The sequence below is a fragment of the Bactrocera dorsalis genome, chromosome 6 (genome assembly GCF_023373825.1).
Source record: "Bactrocera dorsalis isolate Fly_Bdor chromosome 6, ASM2337382v1, whole genome shotgun sequence".
Lineage (NCBI taxonomy): Eukaryota > Metazoa > Arthropoda > Insecta > Diptera > Tephritidae > Bactrocera > Bactrocera dorsalis.
In genome coordinates, this window is record NC_064308.1 from 42394302 (window position 1) to 42420363 (window position 26062).

The 26062-nt window shown below is 36.3% G+C and overlaps 3 protein-coding genes across 6 annotated transcripts in view; 2 read left to right on the forward strand and 1 right to left on the reverse strand.

Annotated features, from left to right (window-relative positions):
- Window positions 1-26062, forward strand: part of LOC105222666 (RNA-binding protein MEX3B) — a 154779-nt gene that overhangs the window by 91908 nt on the left and 36809 nt on the right. The window lies entirely within an intron of this gene.
- On the forward strand, window positions 13560-15639 carry LOC125779651 (putative nuclease HARBI1). Its single transcript, XM_049460931.1, has 4 exons — window positions 13560-14527; window positions 14593-15028; window positions 15093-15237; window positions 15312-15639. The coding sequence occupies exons 1-4, from the start codon at window positions 14406-14408 to the stop codon at window positions 15500-15502; spliced, it is 894 nt and encodes a 297-aa protein (XP_049316888.1). The 5' UTR covers window positions 13560-14405; the 3' UTR covers window positions 15503-15639.
- Window positions 17554-19462, reverse strand: LOC105223588 (uncharacterized). The gene is made up of 3 exons (XM_049460932.1): window positions 18380-19462; window positions 17836-18312; window positions 17554-17746 (listed from the first exon to the last, which is right to left on the reverse strand). The coding sequence occupies exons 1-2, from the start codon at window positions 19171-19173 to the stop codon at window positions 17844-17846; spliced, it is 1263 nt and encodes a 420-aa protein (XP_049316889.1). The 5' UTR covers window positions 19174-19462; the 3' UTR covers window positions 17554-17746; window positions 17836-17843.

Below are 26062 nucleotides of genomic sequence, written 5' to 3' on the forward strand. Positions count from 1 at the left end.
ACGAACCTAACAAAGTAAACTAGCAAGAGTAAATTCGTAACAATTGGTGTCAGAAGTGGGATTGTCAAATAATCCAAATTCAAGATGGTTAAATTCGGAGAATTGAGAATTCAGCAATTAAAAAAAGAACTGGAGGAGCGTAATTTGCCGATAAGCGGGCAAAAGGCGGATCTGCAGGCACGATTACGTGAAGCAATGGAAGCGGATGGAATTAATGTGGACGAGTTCGAATTTAATGGGCCAGAAACTTCTACAAAGGTAGAAGAAAAAGTAGAAGAACAACGAACATCATCAAGTGCAGACACGAACATGCTGTTAGTGGCTATTAAGCAAATAATAGCTGAAAATACATCACAAATAGCAGAAAATGCAGTGCAAACAGAAAATCGTCTGGCACAGCAAATAGCTGAAAATATATCACAAATAACAGAAAATGTAGTGCAAACAGAAAATCGTTTGGCACAGCAAATGACGCAAATAGCTGAAAATACATCACAGTTAGAGTCTCGCCTTACACAACAGATTACGGAAAATACTACACAACTACAAAAACAAGTGCAAGAGAAATTTTCAAAATTTGAAGACGAATTAAGCACTTTAAAAAATGGCGAAGAAAATTTAAAATCAGAAGTTCTGCAATTAAGTAATCGTGTGCGAGAACTGCAACTACATGGCCCTGCACCATCAACAAATAATCAAAGATTGAAGGCACCCACATTCGATGGAAGTATTCCATTTCAAATTTTCAAACTTCAGTTTGAAAAGACAGCAACGGCCAATAACTGGAATACAGCGGACAAAGTGGCGTCCTTGTTTGTATCATTGAAAGGACCTGCGGCAGAAATCCTTCAGACTATTCCAGACTGTGAACGGGACAACTATGAGGCATTGATGAGTGCGATAGAAAGACGATATGGTAGTGAGCACCGGAAACAAATATACCAGATCGAACTGCAAAATAGGGGTCAGAAGATGAACGAGTCATTACAAGAGTTCGCAACTGAAATCGAACGACTGGCTCATTTGGCAAATGCAGATGCACCTGTGGAATACATTGAGAGGGTAAAAATTCAATGTTTCATAAATGGAATTCGTGATGTGGACACCAAACGCGCCACATATGCATTGCCAAAAAGAACGTTTGCTGAAACGGTTTCGCACGCGCTCACACAGGAAACAGCTTCCCTACTAAGTAAACCAGCACACAAAGTACAAAGGGTTGAAATGGAACAACCGGCGCTGATGGAAGAAATATTGAAGACTCTGAAGACAATTGCTGCACAGCGAGTAAATACAACAGGCAGATGTTTCAAATGTAGAAAAGCGGGTCACTTTGCCCGAAATTGCAAGATAAAGGTAAACCCATCAAAATGGAAACAACCAACAGAACACCGAAAGAGGATTCACCACAAAAATGCGGATGCATTATCACATCGCCCTTGTCCACTGGAATTTAAACATTGCTCCAAATCAGAAGGAAAAGAAGGTATAATCGACGTGCGATTACTGAATATAGAACCTGAAGATGATTGGACTCCTCACCGCATCAGAATCAATCAGCTGGAGGACCCTGATCTTGCAAAGCTGGTAATGGCCAAAGAAAATGGGGTACGACCACCAAAGGAACAAATAAGTAGCGAGAGTCCAACTGCAAAAGCATATTGGGCCCAATGGAACAGCATAAACCTCGTTAATGGATACCTTCATCGTACCTGGGAAAGCGAAGATGGCAAACATTCTCGTCTGCTGATCATAGTACCGAAGTCCATGATCCCAAAAGTATTGAAAGAATATCACAATGGACCTAGTGGAGGGCACCTTGGAATAACAAAAACTATAGAGAAGATTAAACAACGGTTCTACTGGATCGGTTGTCGAGATTCCATAGCAGAATGGATAAGTAATTGCGTAGAGTGCATGGCAGCTAAAGGTCCTAAAGCCAAAAGTCGCGGTAGGCTACAACAGTACAACGTGGGATCACCATTTGAACGAGTCGCAATGGATATTGCAGGTCCGTTCCCAACCAGTACGGCCGGAAACAAATATCTACTGGTTGTCATGGACTATTTCAGTAAATGGCCAGAAGTATATGCCTTACCAAACCAGGAAGCGAAGACAGTAGCCGAAGCGTTTGTAGAAAATTGGATAACAAGGTTCGGAGTGCCCGTCGAATTACACTCAGATCAAGGCAGGAATTTCGAATCTTCCATTTTCCAAGAAGTCTGTACATTATTGGGCATCCACAAGACACGGACAACAGCGTTACACCCACAATCAGATGGGATGGTAGAGAGATTCAATCGAACGCTCGAAGAACATCTGCGGAAAATCGTCGATAAAGATCAACGGAATTGGGACAAGTGCATCCAGATGTTCCTGCTGGCGTATCGTTCAGCGAAGCACGAGACAACTGGTTACACGCCAGCAAAGATTATTTTCGGATCTGATCTGCGACTCCCTGCTGATCTTAAGTTTGGAACGAATCCTACAGCTGTAAGAAATGATGGAGATTATTGTTCTGCCTTAAAGGAAGAAATGAATGAATTGCATCTAATGGTAAGACAGCATACGCATCTGATGAGCAATAAGATGAAGGACCGGTTCGATCAAGCGGCAAATTCAAAAGGTTTCGAAGAAGGTGATCTGGTCCTGTTGTACAATCCACTTCGAAAGAAAGGCTTGTCCCCGAAATTGCAGACAGCCTGGGAAGGACCCTATATGGTGATGAAACGACTTAATGACGTGGTATACCGCATACAAAGAAATGGGAAAGCACGATGTAAAATGAAAGTAGTACATTTGGAGAGGCTTGCCCCATTTGGTTCAAGAGGATTTGTGCCTAATCGGGACGATTAGGCTTTAGTGGAGGGCAGTGTTACAAAAAGTAGTATTAAGTTGTATTTGTATTACTATATGCATCCCTGATTATGAACAATAGCTGTAGGTATATGGAATAGCATTTGTAGACATCTGGCGCCACACTGTCTGCTCGTCTAGTTAAACAATTGCCGCGACTGTCTGCTTGCGTCTGGCGCCGTATAGCCGTATGTTCTGGTAATTTCCAGACGCGATATTCTAGAAGGGCACGTCGGCATCAGCGAGAAATGCGTGGCTATAGCCGTATGTTCTGGTAATTTCCAGACGCGATATTCTAGAAGGACACGTCGGCATCAGCGAGACGTGCGTGGCTATATAAGCCGTGGCAGCGCCAACGTAATCGATCAGTGCTAAGAGTAAACTGCTATAGTGTAGACGAGTTGTGAAATAAAGAGTTGTTGAATTAAATTAAACAGTGTTGATTTTATTTGTCAATCCAGAGATACGAACCTAACAAAGTAAACTAGCAAGAGTAAATTCGTAACAATACGAATGTGCAATATAGGGAAATGTGCGGAATAATAATACTAAATAACTTATTTAAAATAAGTATAAAATTTTTATATGTTTGTAAATATGTTAACATTTAAGTAAGCAAGTAAGTATGTATGCAAATGTTTCGTTAATTTATTTTTTATTTTTTTATTTTTTATGTTCCAATGTTTGAATATGGATATCCTCCATGTACATATAATTTGATGATTTTTCTATATTCCGTTTTGACGCCTTTCCCTTTTTTGTTTAAGTTCGTTGACCTTAGTAATAAATATATTCTATATATTATTACTTGTATGTACGTATGTATGTATTTGGAACCTTTATATTGGTACGTTGGTATGTATATATGAAGACAGAGAGAAAACGTATGAGATAGACGAGAAATAGTTGGATCGCGATATATGTACATACATATACATACATATGTACATACACAAATATCTACTGTTATGTTGTTGTTGTTTTTTTTTTCCTCTGCCTTTGCTTATTTTTAAACTTTAAAATTAAATTTAAAATTTAAAGCAGTGGTCGGCATGAGAAGATTTGTCACTGTGTTGGTGAGCACGAAAATAAAGTAGCCCAGTAAAAAATTGGAATTAAAATTAAGCAATTTTTATTATTAATTAATAGTATAATGAAAATTAACAAATTGTCTGTTGAGGATATTATCTTTAAAAGACTTGGAACATAAAAGGCATTGCATGGCATCAAAGGCATTTAGAATCATAACATATTTCTCGCAGGGCATATTTGGCTTTGCGCTATAGTCTTGCGTGATGTTAATTCGCTGCTGGCTCAACAACGACTGAACGATAGAGCGTAAGCGTACGTGTGAAGTTAGTTTGCACAATTGTGCTAAGAAATGCCGACCATTGTTTTAAAGCGATCCTGCTTGTTGCTTTGTTAGCACAAGGGGTATCACCAGAACATGCAAGTAAGAATACTTGACTTTGAAATTTTTTTTTTTTGTAGTGTGTTTGGAGACACGAAGTAACCTTGAAGGCAGGTAGTTAACAGTTTATCAAAATTTTCCTTAATACAGTTGATTTATGTATGTACCATATGTCCATGAATGTGTATGTATATTAATTACGGAATATAAAATTTGGCGCGGAAAGTTTGATTGCCCATTAATTTTTGTATGTATGTATATGCCCATATGTATGTATGTATCTCCTACACAATTGAATGCCTTTACTTATTTGTGTACATATGTATGTATTTTCATTTTCTTTTTTTGCTCGCCTTTGCTTATTTATTATAGGCGACCCTGCTTGTTGCTTTTTTAGCCCAAGGGGTATCACCAGAACATGCAAGTAATCATACTTGACTTTGAAAAATTTTTTTTTTTTTGATTTTGGGAAATTACAGTGTGCTTGCAAGCACAAAATAAGCAATAGACAGGTACCGTAATTTTTTCATTTATTTCGGTACCTATATACATACATATGTATATACCGAACTGTCTAACCGGTTATTTGTATAGAACAGTTGGGATATTTTTAAGTAGCTGTATGCCGTATTACAGCTTAAACTGTACATTAACATACATATGCGCATAAATAATTTTATTAAAAATTTTAATTGGAATGGACTCACTTTTTTCTACGCCAAGGGTTTTTGGGCAATACTTATGTGTTCTCTCTATTGTCGTTTTGTCTTTTTTGCTTTTTATTTCCTTTTTGAAGTTTTCCGTGTTGGGTTTGTAGTCTGTTCCCACGTTGCTTGTACTCCTTGTTTGTTCTGCCGTATGTTTTTGGGGTTTTGTCACTTATACGTTATGTATGTACGTATTTTTCTTGTTCTTTTAGCACTGCACTGCACTTTGAGCATTCTTTTATACATATATGTATTTCTTTTAACAGCACTTTTCAGTAGTTTCTATTGTCACTTCACTTTCGTTTTAGTTTCTTTAGTTAGTTAATTTGTATTAACCGCGCCCGCTTATGTATTTTGAGGTTATTGACCTTTGTTTGGTGTTATACCGTGCCCGTTTTATGCTATTTGTTAATATTAATTTTCTTCACTTTTTTTTTTTTTGTTTGTGGTGTTTAACTTAGGTGCCTTTCTGAGCGGCTCGAAGGACCATTTGTTCGCTGCACTTCGTTTGGGGGGAATACTTACCCTTGGATTATGTATCCCTTTGTGGGTCTAATTAAATATTAAGTGAAAGATTTATAAAAACAATGTATTATTTTCTATTTGAATGTATTTCCCTTTGCGGGCAAGACTTCAGATTTTAAATTCAAATTCACACGTATAATTAGTTATGTATATTTCCTTGAACACTGTTCACTTTCACACACTGTTCACGGCACACGCACACACGCGACCGGATGGGGGATTCCAACGTTGGATTAGAACTTTATGCAGTTCAAAACTGGCGGATTGACGGTGCACGAATTGGCGGGACGTATGTCTGGTGTTCAAATTGGCGAAGCGGTGCACGAATTGGCGAGACGTGTGTCTTGTGTTCAAATTGGCGAGGCGGTGCACGAATTGGCGAGACGTGTCTCTTCGGTACGGGCGTAAAAAAGCGAATTAAGTTCACCCCGAGCTCGCCAATCCTCTTTTATCGGTTTGGTAGTGAAAACGATAACGTATGGTGGGTGTAGTGTGGTTGGTTTGTTGCGTGGGGTTGTGTGTATGATGATGCAAGTTTTGTGCTGAATGTTGTGTTGTGTGATGAGTGTGAGTTGTGTGACAAATGTTATGTGTGCTGAATGTTGTGTGGTGTGATGAATTTTGTGTTGAAGGGTGAGATGCCATGAAGACATAGACAGTCAGCATAGACAGTCGTTTTTCGGGTGGATTGTGTAAATTCGTCCTAATGCCTTAGACACCTGGATGTCAATCTACTGGTTGGCCTTGCTTCCTGCGTAACTATTTCTTCGACGATGCATTCCATGTATAATATCAAGGTATTTTCGAATAGAGCAATGTTCTCACAAACGGATCACTGACGAAAAGTAACTGAGCAAAAGTAAATATCCTACAAAGCGCTTTATTGCAGTTCACGTATCGACCGTATCGTTCAAGACCAATAATCGCCATGTTGCTTCCTTTGGTACTTACAAACGTATTTTATCGATTTCACCAAACTGCAATACTAAACACTGATATGAGTTTCGAATATGAATTAGACAATAATGGTGAATATAGTACGATCCATGTGTTGTCAACTTCGAAATTCACTCTTCTAAGTTGAATGCTGAATGTTCTGTTATCTGGTGATCGACGCCGATAGAGTGGATATCCATCATTTCCAGTTTGTGTTTCCGAAAGAAAAGCACGTGGATACTGTTTCGTGCATTTATTATTAGACATACAAACCGAAGTGGGATTGTGGTGTCCGCAAGGTCCATGAACCACATTGGTTTTCATCACTTCGTATAATATTCTCTGCGTCAAGAATTTCCGTAGAAACATCTAACATTTAAAGAAGAATGTGTGCGTGCCGAAAACCTCTATTTTGCCACTCAACAGAGTACATCTAGCATCCAACAGCACCATATATACGTTGCTTCAAGATAAAGTCAATCAAACATCGCAACTGTTGTTTGAAAAGTCGTGCTGTGATGATTGCTTGCTGATTGACCGCGATCCATTATTCCGCACGTATGTCACCGCATCCTGGGAGTACTTCTTGCCTTGCCTTGCCTTGGGCGGCCATACGTTGATGGCAAAACGAACGCCGACCGATATTAGGGCGGCCTCTTCGTGGCTTCGTAACAAATTTCAATCTGCAATTGACCTCTTTGTGTGAAACACACGTAAAGGGAAATTGAAAATTGAATAAAAAAAATTGTATGGAAAAAAGTTACTATTTGGAATTATCCAATTTTATCGAGTTTTCATTGTTTTTAATATGTATTCTGCTATTCGGGGTGGAGACAAATCCAACGAATCAATAATAGAAAATTTTAAAAGTAAGGGTCTAAAACTGCCAGGTAGAGCGAACGGGAACGTTAAAATTAGTATCAGATAAGAGAGATGTGCTACTTCTTCTTCTTTACTGGCGTAGACACCGCTTACGCGATTATAGCCGAGTCAACAACAGCGCGCCAATCGTTTCTTCTCTTCGCTACGTGGCGCCAATTGGATATTCCAAGCGAGGCCAGGTCCTTCTCCACTTGGTCCTTCCACCGGAGTGGAGGTCTTCCTCTTCCTCTGCTTCCCGCGGCGGGTACTGCGTCGAATACTTTCAGAGCTGGAGTGTTTTCATCCATCCGGACAACATGACCTAGCCAGCGTAGCCGCTGTCTTTTAATTCGCTGAACTATGTCGATGTCGTCGTATATCTCGTACAGCTCATCGTTCCATCGGATGCGGTATTCGCCGTGGCCAACGCGCAAAGGACCATAAATCTTCCGCAGAACTTTTCTCTCGAAAACTCGCAACGTCGACTCATCGGTTGTTGTCATCGTCCAAGCCTCTGCACCATATAGCAGGACGGGAATTATGAGCGACTTATAGAGTTTGGTTTTTGTTCGTCGAGAGAGGACTTTACTTTTCAATTGCCTACTCAGTCCGAAGTAGCACCTGTTGGCAAGAGTAATCCTGCGTTGGATTTCTAGGCTGACATTGTTGGTGGTGTTAATGCTGGTTCCTAAATAGACGAAATTATCTACAACTTCAAAGTTATGACTGTCAACAGTGACGTGAGTGCCAAGTCGCGAGTGCGACGACTGTTTGTTTGATGACAGGAGATATTTCGTCTTGCCCTCGTTCACTGCCAGACCCATTTGCGTTGCTTCCTTGTTCAGTCTGGAGAAAGCAGAACTAACGGCGCGGGTGTTGAGACCGATGATATCAATATCATCGGCATACGCCAGCAGCTGTACACTCTTATAAAAGATTGTACCTGCTCGGTTCAGTTCTGCAGCTCTAATAATTTTCTCCAGCAGCAGATTGAAAAAGTCGCACGATAGGGAGTCGCCTTGTCTGAAACCTCGTTTGGTATCGAACGGCTCGGAGAGGTCCTTCCCGATCCTGACGGAGCTTTTGGTCCCGCTCAACGTCAGTTTACACAGCCGTATTAGTTTTGCGGGGATACCAAATTCAGACATTGCGGCATAAAGGCAGCTCCTTTTCGTGCTATCGAAAGCAGCTTTGAAATCGACGAATAGGTGGTGAGTGTCGATTCTCCTTTCACGGGTCTTTTCCAAGATTTGGCGCATGGTGAATATCTGGTCGGTTGTTGATTTTCCAGGTCTGAAGCCACACTGATAAGGTCCAATCAGTTTGTTGAGAGATGTGCTACAGACTGACTAATTCATGAGTTTTACAAGAAATATTATACCAATCATCTCCCTACGACTAGCGAGTGTCGGGAGATTTATAAGTTTTAAACCAGCCTCGACCAGCTCCTACTATTTTTAGTCTTCGTTTTTTCACACCTACAGTTGAGCGATCGTTTTTTCACACCAACATGCCCGAAGCTTCGCAGCAAATTAGACACTCGCTACGGCAAAATTTGTTCTTGCACTGAGCAAAAAAATGGATCAATTTTTTATGTATGAAAATGAAAATAATCTTTCGCAATGTATGTTGTGCAAGCGTACTTTTAAGAGTAAGCGTCTTTTCAATTTAGAAAAGCATTTTTTAAATTCTCATAAAGATATTTCTAATCTTGAAATTTCCGAAAGAGAAAACAAATTAGCGAATTTAAAAAAATGAACATTTACAAAGCAGTTGATACTGAAGAAAAGGGTAAACAAAAGAAAAAGGCGTCGTTTATAGTTGCTCTTTATTTTCGGTGTAGCTGCTTTGTTTACTTTTTGTTTCGCTGCTTGCTTCGCTTCTTGTTCTTCTTAACTAACATTTGTATAATTTTGTGCGTGTGGTAGTTTGGTCGACACTGTTTTAAACGATTAGTGTAAGGAGGAAGATTTAAACTGGAATTCCAATGCAAATGACTTAAAGCAAAAAGTAAAAATTGTTTTTGAACGGACTCTAACTTGTCCTTAGGGTTCCAAACCACAGAAACATACTCTAATATAGGCCTCACCAGAGATGTAAAAAGAATTTTTGTGGTAAGCGGATCTCTAAATTCTTTAGACCAACGTTGAGTTACTCCCAGATCAACAAAACTGCATACTTGCTCCAACCTAAAGTTTTGTATTGCGTATGAAGTAGGGTCTACAGATCTACGTGAAAAGCACATCCTTTTACATTTTTTAAGGTTCAATGGCATGTCATTTCTATCACACCAAGAAACTAGGTTGTTTAAATCTGTTTGCAACTGACATCTTTCGCTGTTTGAAGTATACGTTTTAAAAAGTTTTACATCGTCAGCATACAATAAAACTTTTGAAAACTTAACAACAAATGATATGTCATTAATAAATAACAAGAACAGAATTGGACCAAGATGGCTACCTTGAGGAACGCCTGAAGGAACATTGTCAGAAAAAGTATCGTTAAATATGACTTGTTGAATTCTATTACTAAGATAAGAAGCAACCCATTTGAGAAATACATATTGGTTGAAAACCAAGAAGATCAAGCTTGCCTGTGTATATAACATCAGTATTCTTATTCTCCCTAAAGCCCGTTGATACATGTGATACAAATTCAAGCAAATTAGTTATTGTAGATTTCCCTTTACGAAAATCGTGCTGAGAACAAAGAATTAGTGGAGAAATCCGGAAGATTATGTCGTCTGTTATAATTGCTTCAAAAAGTTTAGGTATTGCAGACAACTTTGCTATTCCCCTATAATTTTCAATAGATGACCTAAATCCACTCTTATGAATCTCTTATGTTGAATTTATCATTTCATTTTTTTCAATGTAACGCTTGATAAACCACATTTTTTGATTTCTGTTCTGGTGTACAGAAAATATGGTTTTACAACTCGTGAGCACGCCATGTATATCTGGCCGTGTTTAAAACATAGCATTTCCAAATTTATGCCACATACTATGGATTATCCTTGTGTCCTGTTGATTGTCATCTCAAATGCACATTTGAATGTACATTCGAACTGAAATGCACATTTGAATGTACATTCGAACTGAAATGGAAAATCGTTCGAACGTAAAGGAATTCGTAGAATCAAGCATTCTGCCACCCTTGTATTCGACAGGTGCGTCTCAATCAGTCGGGTTACGGGGTACGGCGCATGAAGATTGCGAAACATAATAACGACAGATCCAACTTTGAGACGCAAATGATGCGGTGGCATACCAACCCTCTCCAAAGAATTAAGAAATTCCATCGATCGATTTGTATGAATGCAAGTCTCCCGGAATTCGACTTTGAATCTTCCAGTTTCGAGTCAACAACATCGGTATTTTTGACAGCAAATAATTTGGCCAATGTACGAACATTCGTGATGAGTTAATTTTTCGTGAATTGATATCAAACCACCGGAAGTATAAACCGGAATTGACCCATTTCCAATTTTTAGCGAACATGTCATTTTTGTTCGTATCCCATAATTGACGTGGATTTGAAGGCTGATATGTCGAAATGATCTTCGCGAAAAGTGTGCGAACTTCAGTGGCATGCGAAGTGGCTATCGAATCGTCTATCGGTTGATTCCATTGATTATCATGTTCCAGCAATTATAATTGCTGGCTGCTTCTCCAATACTTGCACACACCGCACCATTCGCAGTACGCAATGACTCAAGTGAAGTGAACCGCGTACATTAATCAATAGCAATCAATAGCAACCGCCATGTTGCTTCCTTTGGTGACGTACTTACAAACGTATTTTATCGATTTCTCCAAACTGCAATACTCAACATTGATATGAGTTTTGAATGTTAATTAGACCATAATGGTGAATATAGTACGATCCATGTGTTGTCAACTTCGATATTCACTCTTCTAAATTGAATGCTGAAAGTTCTGCCATTGTCGTCTGGTGATCAACGCCGATAGGGTGAATATCCATCATTTCCAGTTTGTGTTTCCGAAAGAAAAGCACTTGGATAGTGTATCATGCATTTATACAAACCGAAGTGGGATTATGGTGTCCGCAAAGTCCATGAACCATATTGGATTTCATAACTTCGTATAATGCTGGATCTTTCTCTGCATCAGGAATTTCCGCAGAAATGATTTCATCAATTTGATCTGGTGTAACCGCCATCTACCATCCAAAGAAGAATGTGTGCGTGCGGCAAACCTCTCTTTTGCCACTCAACAGGGTACATCTAGCATCTATACGTTGCTTCAAGATAAAGTCCACCAAACATCGTAACTGTTGTTTGAAAAGTCGTGCTGTGACATCGTGACGATCGCTTGCTGATTAACTGCGATCCATAATACCGCACGTATGTCATCGCATCCTGGGAGTACTCGGTCAAGTGCCTTGAGCTGCTAATGTATGTTGATGCCAAAAAGAACGCCGACCGATATTAGTGCGACCTCTTCGTGGCATCGTAACAAATTTCAATCTGAAACAAACGACAAATTTGAACGATTCAAATATGTAATTGAAAAACAAAACAAAAAAATTGACAACAAAATTTTGTATGGAAAAAAGTAACTTTTGGGAATTGTCCAATTTTCCGACTTTTCCTCACGAAAAGCATACAATTTTTTTATTTCTAAACCTTCCCCGAAATTTTCATCAAGATTGGTTCTGCCGTTCTCTTAGCGTTACTAATAAACAAACATTCATTCGTTTGTATGGAAATAAGGAAAGGGCTGTTTTTAGAGGTTTTTCAGCAATTATTCGAATTTTTCTTGCCGTAAAAACCATCTTTAAAGTTTAAACCTCAACGCACATTTAGAAAAAAGAATTGGCCAAATTGGTCCAGGCGTTGTTGAGTTATGCGCTTACCAACACATTTTGCGATTCATTTTTATATATAAGATTATAAATGACTTTCTATATAAAGGTTGGTAAACACCACCAACAATGTCAGCTTTGAAATCCAACGCAGGATAACTCTTGCCAACAGGTGCTACTTCGGACTAAGTAGGCAATTGAGAAGCAAAGTCCTCTCTCGACGAACAAAAACCAAACTCTATAAGTCACTCATAATACCCGTCCTGCTATATGGTGCAGAGGCTTGGACGATGTCAACAGCGGATGAGTCGACGTTGCGAGTTTTCGAGAGAAAAGTTCTGCGAAAGATTTATGGTCCTTTGCGCGTTGGCCACGGCGAATATCGCATTCGATGGAACGATGAGCTGTACGAGATATACGGCGACATTGACATAGTTCAGCGAATTAAAAGACAGCGGCTACGCTGGCTAGGTCATGTTGTCCGAATGGACGAAAACACTCCAGCTCTGAAAGTATTCGACGCTGTACCCGCCGGGGGAAGCAGAGGAAGAGGAAGACCTCCACTCCGTTGGAAGGACCAAGTGGAGAAGGACCTGGCTTCGCTTGGAATATCCAATTGGCGCCACGTAGCGAAGAGAAGAAACGACTGGCGCGCTGTTGTTGACTCGGCTATAATCGCGTAAGCGGTGTCTACGCCAGTAAAGAAGAAGATAAAGGTTGGTATCCAGCTCTCAAGTAATTGCTCAAGAAAAAAAATACATTATATCTTCAAGTAATTTTGACAGCTGGTTACGCATTGTGAATGATCCACATTAGAAGAGCAAGAGAGAATAAACAAAGAAAATAAACTTTGTGCGTATTATGTATGTATGTACATATGTGCGTAGTAACATAATTATTTTCCTTGCGATTTAAGGAATGTTGATGATGATTCGTAAGTTTTATATAACATTTCAAGCTTAGTACGCAGCTATCAAGAAACGTAAAAACTTCATATAAAAAAACGCTTAAGAAACGGTCCTGCGATAAAGTTACTTGTGCTAGTACGCAGCTCTCAAGAAATCTAGTACTAAATTTAAATACTTTTTTTCAATAAAATGTGAATATGGCAAACCTGGTTTTGCGAAGAAACATCAAATCAACAATTGTTTCTTGAAGGAAATTCGAAGTAAAGCTTAGTACGCAGCTCTCAAGAAACGTAAAAACTTCATATAAAAACGCTTAAGAAACGGTCCAGAAACGTTCCTGCGATAAACTTACTTGTGCTAGTACGCAGCTCTCAAGAAATCTAGTACTAATTTTTAATACTTTTTTTCAATAAAATGTGAATATGACAAACCTGGTTTTGCGAAGAAACATCAAATCAACAATTGTTTCTTGAAGGAAATTCGAAGTAATCGTCAAATTCATTCTAAATTAGTTGAAATCATTACTAGCACAAGGAAATTTATCGCAGGAAAATTTCTTGACCGTTTCTTAAGCGTTTTTTCATATGAAGTTTTTACATTACTTGAGAGCTGGATACTAAGCTTAAGAGATGAATTAAGGGGCTATACCATTATAAAAATTAACCGATTTTCGTGATTTTTTTTTTTAAAGAAAGTACTAGATTGAATGTTTCAGCGTTCTATGGACGTAATAAAGTATATTTTTAGCTATATTAAAATTTTTTTTTACAAAAATATTGAATATTGAAATAACGTCTGCGGAAGTGCCGAAAAAAGTGCCTCAACTGCTGGCATGATTCCGGTTGAATGAGTAGCTGAAACAAAAATATTCAAAATGTTTATTAAACCTAAAAACATTTTCTATACTATGAACTACGATCTTGAAAAATATCAAAAATTAAGAAAATGGCGTAATTTTGAAAAAAAAAATCGTTTTTTTACGAAAAAAAATGGACGTTTTTTTAATGCCAAATTGACAATTTCCAACCTATCAAAAAGACGTAGTCCATTAGCAAATGTATTCAACTATACCTAGTTTTAATTTGAAGTCGATCGGTCAACTTCTCGTTGAGTTATGACGTCAGCAATTTTGAAAAATGTCGTTTCGAGAAAAACGCGTTTAAGGCGGGTATTGTCACTTGCGAAGCGAATTTATTTGGCGAAGCGAACGCTTTAGCGAACATACCCCAATTTTGCATTGTGAATGGCGAATGAACGTATTCGCTAAAATACGTCGTTGCCATTCATGAAAAAAGTAGTGCGTTCATCCGAATTTGACATTTGTGCCATTTATACTTAAAAATTTTTTTATTATATCAACTGAAATTTGAAAATATGTTTAATAACGCGGATCTGTATTTTGAAGATAATTACGATGTGGAAACGCGAACTAATCTTCTTCGACAGCGCCGTTTTATTAGAGATAATTCTAATCCTACAGAGCTACCTAACACAGTGTATGTACCCAGTTCAATTATAATGAATAATAAGAAGTTTTTGTTCAATGTACACGTATTTGTAGATTCGTTGCGAATTTCCGCTTGAACAAGGACGCATTTATGTATGTGCTGGATAAAATCAAAGACAAATTTCATTGTCGGATGTCGTCTTCCATAACGCCCATGTTAAAATTGTGTGCCGCACTCAGATTTTTTGCACATGGCAGTTACCAACAAGCTATAGGGAATGAATTTCAGTTGGGACTTGCTCAACCAACAGTTTCCCTTATTTTAAAAGAGATCATACCCATTTTGGAAAATGAAATTTGTCGTACCCATATAAGCGTAGATATGAGTGAAGAAGAAAAGCAGCAGGCAAGGAGCAAATTTTATTCAAGATCGGGAATACCAAATGTAATAGGCTGCATCGATGGAACCCATATCGCGATTTATGCTCCTACCACAAACAAACACCTCTATCTAAACAGAAAAGGATTTTTTAGCATAAATGCAATGATTGTGAGTTTTTATGAATTTAATACAGTAAAATTGGTATAAAAATTTTGTTATATTTTTATTACAGGCTTGTGATCATGATATGAATATCCGTTTTGTGGATGCTAGATACGCTCGTTGTACACACGATTCGTTCGTATGGAACAATAGTTCTCTAAAGGCATGTTTAGAGGCAGCGCATCAAAATGGAGATCAGAACTCTATTTATTTAGGTATTCGCAATATTTGACTACTGCGCAAGTTTAATCTTGACATATGAATATTGAAAACAATAATACATTTGCAGGTGACTCCGGATACCCACTAAGCCCTTATTTATTAACACCTTTCCGTCATGCAGAATCTGGAACTAGGGAGCCAATTTTTAATAAGAAGCACGCGAAAGCGAGAAATGTTGTTGAACGTACGATTGGAGTTTTGAAATGCCGTTTCAAATGTCTTCTGAGTGATAGAAAAAATGCGCTACGATCCTGCTAAAGTAACATCCGTTATTAATATATGCTGCGCCTTGCACAACATTTGTAAAAAATTTAGAATCGGTGATCCGGAGGAGGCTGAAACCTTCTTTGATGCCGTTGTACCATTGGAACCAATTAATGAAAATGGCAATGGTTCACCAGGAGAGCGCCGCAGAAGACAAATTGCTGATGCTCTGATGTAAATGAAACTATACCGACTTCAGTGAATAATATATTGTATTCTTTTATTTTATTCAATACTTTGAAATTCAATATTACATAGATAATAAATATATAAAAATTACAAAAACTACATGCTTTTAAATTAAATTAAAAAAATCACAGATTCAATTCTGTCACTTACAATAATAAAGTAAAAATAAATTCATCACATGGTTAAAATATGAAATAAAAAAAAATTCATCACATTCTTATGAAATAAACTATAAACTAAATTCAATCTATTTACAAGCACCCTATTTTTTTTGCATTTTTAATTTTAAAATTTGTAGTTTTATTTCCATCTTTTCTTTATGTCTTTTTTTTTTCTCTAAATATTCTTCCTTTCTTCTTTCATTTTCATTAATTTAATTTCTTCCTGTTTAAGTTCATAAGTTTTTCTTGCATACCTTGCAATTTCATCTATTTTTCTTTCCATTTTTGCAATTTTGTTGGAAAGGATGTCTTGCACTTCGGCTTGCTTTTCCAACGCTTTCATCCGAATGACTTCACGTTCCTCTACTGTCATTCTAGGACGGCTGCTTGAGGATTGCGATGCCAAATCCATGGCTCGTTGTGTTTCCACGGTCGTGCGCTCTTCTGGCTGCATTTCATTATTATTTACCGCAGTTTCCACTTCATTAGAGCCATATGCTAAGCCTGTAGGATTTACAGCCGCCTGAAGGTGAAGAAGCTCATCCACACTTTGCTCTAATGGAGATAAACTTTGCTGAGCATAAGGTCCTCCTCCTGTGGCAACAGTTTCGCGTCGGTTTGTCGCTATTTTTTTTTTAGTTTCAGTTTATAATCTAACCAAACCTAAATGCTACACATAAGTAACTTCAACCAAACAAATTAATTAAATTTTTACCTTATTCCACTCGCGTCCGTTTCGCAATGGTGGACCAATGGCATTGAGTTCGGCAGCGAACAGATCCCATTGCTCTGCCCTGCTTTTCTTCGTCGATCCAAAATTCCCCATTCCTCTGGCGACGTCCGGATTATTTTCCATTAACGCAACCAATTTTTGAAATTGTTGCGTTGTTGTACGTTTTGTTCTAGAAGTATCGTTTTGTTAAATATAATTAAATAATTACATTTGCTCAAATAACGATCAAAATTTACTTACGTCCTTTCCATTTCAAATAGCGAATAAAAAATACATTCGTCAAATTTTGACACTAATGGCGAAGCGAATGACGTTTTTTCGCCAGTGGCAATACCAGAAATTTATTTTCGCCACTCGTTCGCCATTTTCTGGCGAATTCGTTAGAGATTCGCAACTTACAATTCGCCACGGCGAAACTCGCCAAAATTTTCATTCGCTTCGCAAGTGACAATACCCGCCTAAAGTTTCACTTACATATATGTATATGTTTGCACCCCTGAGCGGTCGCTGCTTAAAACGCTGCCATTCAAAAACTATTCAAGATACGACCTTGCCGATTTCACAGGATATTCTTGAATATATAAACTATCGAAAAAGTAAAAAAAAAAAATTTAAGTGTCACACTGGTATAGCCCCTTAAATAATTTTGTTAGGGGTTGATATATGTTGGTATATATTATATATTTGGCACATTTCTTAACAAAGCACGAGGGAATCATATCTGGGCCATAATTGTATGATTGTTCTAACCAGGAACCGTAACTCTTATGATTTTTATCAAAAAAATCAAAAAATAAGAGTTATTTTTGATTTTTATATGTATATTTAGATCAAAAATAAAAATTTTTTTGATTTTTATATACATATTTAGATCAAAAATAAAAGTTATTTTTGATTTTTTTTATATCAAAAAATAAGAGTTATTTTTGATTTTTATTTTTTTTATCAATAATAAAAATCAATTCAAAATTTTTATTTATTTATTTATGCCGTATGTATTACAATATGCTGCATCATTCCAATTTTTATATACATATGTTATAAAACTTAAAAAGTAATGGTTACTACTGCGAGAGGCTTATAAGTTTTGGCTGCAATTCAAGTCAGTGTTAAGAGGTTTTTTTCAGGTGTTCAATTTTACTATCATAATCGATTCTAAATGTTCCTCCGATAAATTATATCAAAAAATTAAAAATATATTATAAATTATTACAAATTATTTTAAATTTATTGTCTTAGCTCACCACGTTTACTAGCTGGAGCACCATTTTTTTTTTAAATGATTTTTGGCCGAATTTATTTTCTCATTTGACAACACACGCTTAAATCTGGGGTCTAAAAATAGGGCTGCATACATAGTGTCCCATTCAAGCAACTTTGTTTGCCTTTTTTCGATGTGATCCAGAAGTTGTCTGGTCATCTCAGTATTGAAGTCTTTTAGAGTAAAAATAAGCTCTAGCCAATTTTTATAAAAATCTCCGAACAATACTCGTAAATTAGATTTTTGTAGTTTCAGCGTCAGAGTATTTACTGGTTGTAGAGCCTTCATGATATTTTCTAGTTCCGCCCACTCATGTCTTTGGAGTTGCTCGGATAATGGCAAATTTTCACAGCAAAATTCTTTTAAGTGTAGAAGTCGCTTCAACATATTATAAGTGGAGCTCCAACGTGTTGGTACGTCCAATATTGGTTTGAGGGTTTGGCTACTTTTTATACTATGTCTGGAATAGAATGAAAAATTTAACAAGAACTCATTTTGTACATGCGAAGTTTAAGGAAATAACTTACCGATATGCAGGTGTTCTCAAATATTTTACACAATTCCGTGACTTATTCACTACATTTGTATTTAAGTTATCTAAATAGTCTTTAACAGCTAACTGCAATGTGTGGGCAGCACATTTAATAGAAATAATATTTTCGAATCTTACATTGCACACAATACTTTCGTAATTGTCTTCTATTTCACTGTCACTTTCTTCGTCATCACTATGCAAAGACAACAGCTCCACCGCTTTCACCATATTCCTGCCGTTATCAGTGGTTACTGCATAAACTTGCGCCTTATCTATATTGAAACTTTTCAAAACATTTTCAATTTTAGTGGTTAAATATTGCGCAGTATGTTTCTGCTTCAATTTAAGCATGGCTAGTGTGAATATTTCAAGTTTATTGGATGTGATTATTTGCACATTTATACCCAAAATAGCCCGATCGTGGCGAGTAGCTGTATCCATTTTGAATGAAAGTATTTTATTTTTTGTTAAATTTCTTATATTATTTTTTAAGTTATCACACTGATCTTTCAAATGGTGTAAAATATTTCTTGAGTTTATTTTTGGAATATGCAGACCATCAAATATTGGGTTAGTTAATGTATTAAATGGCTCACTATCAAAATGTGACAAGGGCACTGATTGTTTAGTTAACAAAGTGATGCAAGTATTAACAACTTCATTCACGGACATTTCAACGGTAAATTTAATTTTTTTATCGTTTTTGCATGCAATAGAAAGCAGTGCTGTTTTAGCCCTTTTGTCATCATATATATCACTATGGTCCTTTTGTAAATGTCTTTTCATATTAGTTAAACAGAATGCACTAATTTTGTTTTTACAAAGTTTACATTCTCCATTGGAGCCTTCAATAATTTAAAAATCACGTATGAATACATTTCGTTTTCTTCCCATTATGAACTTTTATCAAACTTTTACTTTTTCAGTTTTATAAATAAGCAGTGCTCATCACAACTTCTCCCTCGCGATTGAATGCTATCATGTAATATGCAATATGCATTGAAATTAGCAAATTGAAAACAACAATAATATTATGCTAATAATAAAAGGTGTACGCTTATAATAACAAGAACAAAAATGAAAGAACAAGTAATAGCGTTATTTCAAGTTCAGGGACAACATTTTGTTGTTATTATAACCGTACACCTTAGTTTTACTTTAAAGCTTAACAGAGATTAAGAAACATGTTATGTCACAAATTTTGAATTGATTTTTATTATTGATTTAAAAATCAAAAATAATTCTTATTTTTTGATCTAAAAAAATAAAAATCAAAAATAACTTTTATTTTTGATCTAAAAAAATAAAAATCATATAATATTTCGCATATAGTTCACCTATAAATCATGATGGTGTAATCAAAACTTTTCTACGATGTTCCTTTATGTATGATTTTTTTTATTAAAAATTGTAAAATAACTCTTATTTCCGGTCCCTGGTTCTAACATACTTAACTGATATAAGACGTCTGCTTCGGAAATGGTGGGTGCATTAATGACAGAAATCGGACATAACTTGTGCTGATGCGGAACATTTTTTGGAGATTTTAGAGAGTAATTGGACTTAAAGAATTCAGCGAACATATATTAGCAATGATGTGATTGTCACTAGACTTATATTTCATAGCGGACGGAAAGATAGAAATCCTGCGTTTGGAGTCGACGAAACCATAGAACAATTTTGGATTACGTATAATATAATTTTTTTTTATTTTATTTGTATAATTGTTATAACATATTTTGTTAAGTTCAGCAAATTGTCGACGCAATCTAGAATATTTTGAATAGTCATCAACTAAACCAGTTTTTTTTAATGGTGTAATCATCAATGGTTTTCCATGATACGCACGGTAAATTGAAATCTCCCAAAACAATCATGGAATTAGTATTATCAGCCATTGAGAAAACATTATTTGTTATTGAAGCATACTACATACATACAGCTGCGAGCATTGAAATAGTAGTGGGTGTTAGAGCTTTACATATCTGTGAGTTATGTAACATGCCAAACAATTTTAACATCCATTGAAATGCGAAAGTGGATCATATATACCAGGCTATGTTTACCACTAAAAATATTTAGATTTGAATATGTACAAGATGTGTTTATTTACAAAGATGTATTTATGTATGAAAATTTTGGGGAGCAGTAAAATAGTAGTAAAGTAATAAAAAAAATTTTTAAAAAATACTGAAGGATTTTTGCAAGTTTCGTCTATAGGAGATCTTAGTACTTGGTAGCGTGGCCATGATTTTTGATAACAGCAATACATCGCTTCTTCAGAGAATCTACGAGACTGTGGCATCTTTTCAGTGGTATGCTCTGCCATGATTGCTGCACTACGGTCCACAATTCGTTGTTGTTTTTGTGTTTATCCTTCCACACGGCTTTCTTGACATCCGCCCAACGGTTTTCAATAGGATTGAGGCCAGGGGATTGAGCTGGCCTATCCATGACCTCAACTCCATTGACCCGAAACCACTATTTTGCCACCCTACTGGTGTGCTTCGGACCATTATCCTGCTGAAATATCCTTTTCAGCGGCATGTCTTCTTCAGCAAATAGTATCATAATATGCTGCATTATATCCACTATGTGTATCGGATATTATGCCAGTAATCTTGTAAATTGGGACTACACAAAAAAATTTGGCCTGTAAGATAAACAGAACAAACCATGATATTCAAACCGCCATGCTTCAAAGTTTTTGTGCTGAATCTGGGGTCGTACTCTGTATTAGAGGAGCGTCTTAGACACTGACAGGACCCTTTACCGCCATATAGAACAACTTTCGACACGTCTGTCCACAAGATGCTGCGCCATTTCTCAATCGGCCAATTCAGGTGTCCTTTGGCGAATTTAAGACGTCTTGCTACATGATTTTTTTTTTAATAACGGTACTTTTCGAGGACTGCGGACATATAAATTATGTTCATGTAGAAGTCTTCTCACTGTATCAACACCGCAGGCCAGGTTAAGTTCATTCCGAATCTCCATAGCTGACATTCTAGGTCGAGTCTTGGCACATCTTACAACTATTCGTGTAAAATTCTCAGAAAGAATCCGTCTTGCGCCACTTTTTTTGTATTTTATTTATAAATAATGGCATTGCGAATCGTTGTGGCTTAACACCCTACAAGTCTTTCCACTCCCTTGTAGGATTTACCGTTTTTTATGACAGATTGAATCCATTCTCGTTTTTCTTCACTACAGGGCTTCCCCCGGCCCAATAAAAGGGACAAAGTCATATTTGTTTTGGTTTTTGCATTGAATAATATATAAAAGATTAGGAAACTTACTTTTTGTGTGATAAAATTAAAATTTTTTTAGTAAAAATGATCTGTTTGTAATCAGCTCACCGTTCACTACTATTCTATTGCTCGCTCATAAAAACAGATATCCCAATAAAATTGGCTCTAAAAAAGTAACGGTAAGTGTTGCACACTTATTGTTGTGAATAACAGGACCGTTATACTTCAGAGAATATAACTAAAATAATGATCGAAGACAATATCATAAAATAAACAAAATTTAAAGCAAAACTCTCTTGGCCAATAGGCACTACTATTTCAATGCTCGCAACTGTATATACAGATATGTCCGAGTGAGTGAAAGTTAAGTAGATATGGCCACTATTAGCGCAAATTCGAATGCGCTTAAATTCTATGAAGTCTGCATGCGGAACATCGACTTCTTTAGATGGAATTGAAGAATGAACAGCAAACAAGACACCACCTCCTTTTCTGTTCAGCCGGTCATATCTAAAGATTTCGAATTCGCTGTTGAATATTTCATTATCAAAAATGTGAGGCTTTAGCCAAGTTTTTGTGAAAGCAATGGTTTTAAAGTTACATTGAATGCTATTTAAATACAAATCAGTAAGTTTTGTATTCGCGCACAAAGACCCCAGATGGCCAGAATGAGTTGTCAAGTATCAATTGAAAATTGTCAGCGAATACGTCGACCTTAAACGACGAAATATCCCTGTTGTATTTGAAATTAAATTTACGGATGTCTGTACCTACCGTTTTTAATTTCGACGAGATGTAACTTTTTATATCATCGACTGTGGTATCCGCAGCCAGTCTCGAGATAAAAATTGCCTTTTTCCGCGGTATTACAACTAAGTTTTTATTAGCTGACTTGAAGGTATTTGGAGGCGGATCTTGAGAAATTTTCCGCTTACCGTGTACAGTAACAGTTTTCTCTGTGTCCTGAGCAGACGGAACCTTCTCTCTTCCTGCACATTTAGGCATTGAAACGATTGAAACAGAGTTTCATAATGCCTAAAGTTTTCAGTAAGGGTTTAAAGTCCACGACCAATCTCCTTGAAACCATTGCGCGCCTGCTTAAAAACTTTAAACAATTCAATTTCTGTTGCACTGCATTTTAAGCAAGACCAGCGCAAGCCCTTACTGTCAAGAATAGAATCCAATATCCTACCTGTCAGTGCAGCACATTTAAGATAGGCAAGCCCATCACAAAGCCAGCAAGAAACAAAGCGTTCCGACTTTCCTTTCACAGAGCAGTTCGGAAAGTTACAAGTCATAATGAACAAAAACAATATTAAATAAAAATATAAAAAATGTTAAATAATAAAAGTAAAACGAGCAATGACAAAAATATTTATAACAAATGAATGCAATAATAATAATAAAAATAGTTGGTTATCAAAGATAACAACCAATGTAGCAAGCAGTTTGAGATGCACTGTAATACACGAAAAGTAAGAAAATCGCGAACAGCTGTGGACAAAGATGGAAACGAATAAAATCAAGAAAGAAATTTAAGTAAGCAATATAAATTAACACTAACAATTGCACAATTTAAAATGTAGCACAAAAACAAATTGAAAATGACTCGGCGGAATAAATTAAAATTAGCCAACACACAATTAAAGTAAACTTGAATTGCTTTAATAGAACAATATATCAGTGATACTTATCTTAACGGATACTTAATTCAGATAATTTCACCACAAAGTTTTAAATATTATATAAATTAAACAAATTTCTATGAGCACGAAACCACAGCTGTACACGAGAAAAGTTGCCAGATCAATGGTATCTTCCGATTTACAGCTTCTATAGTGTTGGTAAGTGTGCTAAAGGGATTCGTCGTGAGCGAATTAGGTTATTATAGCGTAAGTGGCTTAGGAGATATGTGCCAACCCGCGTAGGACAAATATTTGTTTGTGTAATTATTAATAATTTTTCATATACAAAGATTTTAGAATTTCAATATATTACTATTTATCTTTTAAGCCGGAAAAGAGTAAAAATGGTTTCTATAATACTGGATAAAGTTTTTGTAAGTAATATTTTGCATTTATGAAGGGTGCAACCGAAGTTGATTTTTTTTTTGTTCTTTTCTTACAAGCACCGAGTAATCAACTAATTTATAAATACTTACATTTGAACCCCTGTACAGAAAGTGTCGGGAATTCTTCATTTAAATCTCCTGCTTATATGGAAGACAGGTATATTTTTTTCTAAGACTTGTACAACTGTTCTAAATTATGATGCAACAATTGGCGCGATCTGTCAACCAGTGTGTTTACAGCAGCTGTTTATGTCGACCTAAGTAGCGTTTGTCGAATTTTACAAAATTTTTTAACATATTTGTGTATACAGTTTTGTTCACCTAACGGGTGTGCGTATTACCTAAAACTATTAAAGATATATATGGAGTTAAATATATAAAAATGATCAGGATGACAAGCTTGGCATCGCCCACTTTTATGTAAATACCTTACCTATTTCAACTAAATTTGGTATATACAATTATTTTGATATTCCGAAAATGAATAAGAACCACGCCTACTTCCCATATAACACAATTTTAAATTCAATCTGGTTCATTCACTTTCTAATATTCCAATCAAGAACCAATCAATATATCCGGATAAAATTTTGTACGAATATTGCGTTCTAGGTGTGCCACTAAAAATTGTCTAAATCGAACTATAACTATTCAAGCCTCCAGATATCAGAAATGCGGATTCCTCTGCTAATGGCAGTATTTCCCTTAGCCCCATATAATTAATACAAAAATTTTCAAACTTCCGGCGCACTTTATACGCTATATATCGGCCCATATGTGAATTATCTTTGTTTATTTTGCTGCCCAAATTTGCACACAAGGGTGTTAATTACTTTAACAATTATGTAATAAAAAATGCACACAGGTTAAAATTTACAATCATTTAATATAACTAATGTGTTCACAATCATTATTATTGTTATTAAATTCTTATAAAAAAATTATACATAAATTAGATATATGTGGACGACGAATGTATGTAGGTACCCGGAGCGGGGTGGATGCAAGTAGCACACTGGACCGATGAAGGATCGCAGGAGGGATTTACGTAGCGCCGCGTATGATCAAAAAAAACCTTTATTAAAGGAACGAAGGTAGCTGACGAAAGTTGATAGCGAATATGTATACGAATTATGATGTGCGAATTGAGCTGTCGAAATGTGTTAGTTTTCCCGTTGTCCTTTCCTTTTGTTGGTTGGGTTGGGGTACAGGTGTGGTGAGTTTGGTTGCGTATCAGCTGTGGTAAATTAAGCTGTCCCTTTAGGGTGCGCCAGTTTTCCCGGGTAGAGTGGGTAGATGCTTAACTCATTTAAACAATTTTAATTAAACTTAGTAGACGTACTTTTCTCCTAACAAAGCATTTCTGTATCTAAATTGGATAAATCGAGTCAAAATTTACTCTGATGTTGATCAAATATGTGTATGTTAAAAGGCGCATCGACAGTTTAAAAACCTTTTAACAGGTACATATATAAGAATTAGGTGTAGTATTGACTCGATTTTATCTATTTTTGGCATTGCTGCAAATTATTAACAGAAATAGATGGTCTCTAAGTATACTTTAAATATGTTTCATTTAGGTACCTCACAACCAACAATAAATGGGAAGTAAAGTCAACCGGATGTCAAAAAATATTAGTTATACATATAGAGGCTAGAGTAAATTTTCACTTAAGGGAAGTTAATTCAATTTTCTATTAATACACTTTTTTCCGATTGATTTTATCTTCTTATATATAAAAATGAATCGCAATATGTGTTGCTAAGCGCATAACTCAACAACGCCTACACCAATTTGACCAATTCTTTTTTCCAAATGTTCGTTGAGATTCAAGGATGGTTTTTACGGGAAGAAAATTTCGAATAATTGCCGGTAAACCCCTAGAAACGGCCCTTTTCTTGTTTGTAACGCTAAGAGAACGGCTGCACCAATCTCGATGAAATTTTCAGAGGTTGTTTTTTGTGGATCGGGGAAGGGTTAAGATTAAAAATACATTAAACTTTTCATGAGAAAAAGTCGGAAAATTGGACAATTCCAAAAAGTAACAAATTTTTTTTAAATTTTTGTTTGTTTTGTTTTTCAATATTTTGATTTGTAAATTATTTGAATCGTCCAATTTCGGTCGCTTGCTTTTTTATTCCGGCAATTCAAAAGAAAAATCATTGAAAATTATTCAGTGAAAACTTTATCTGTGTTTCACACAAAGTGATCAAATACAGATTGAAATTTGCTACGAAGCCACCAAGAGATCGCGCTAATATCGGTCGGCGTTCTTTTTGCCATCAACGTATGGCATCCCAAGGCAAGGCAAGGCAAGAAGTACTCCAGGGAAGCGATGGCATACGTATTACG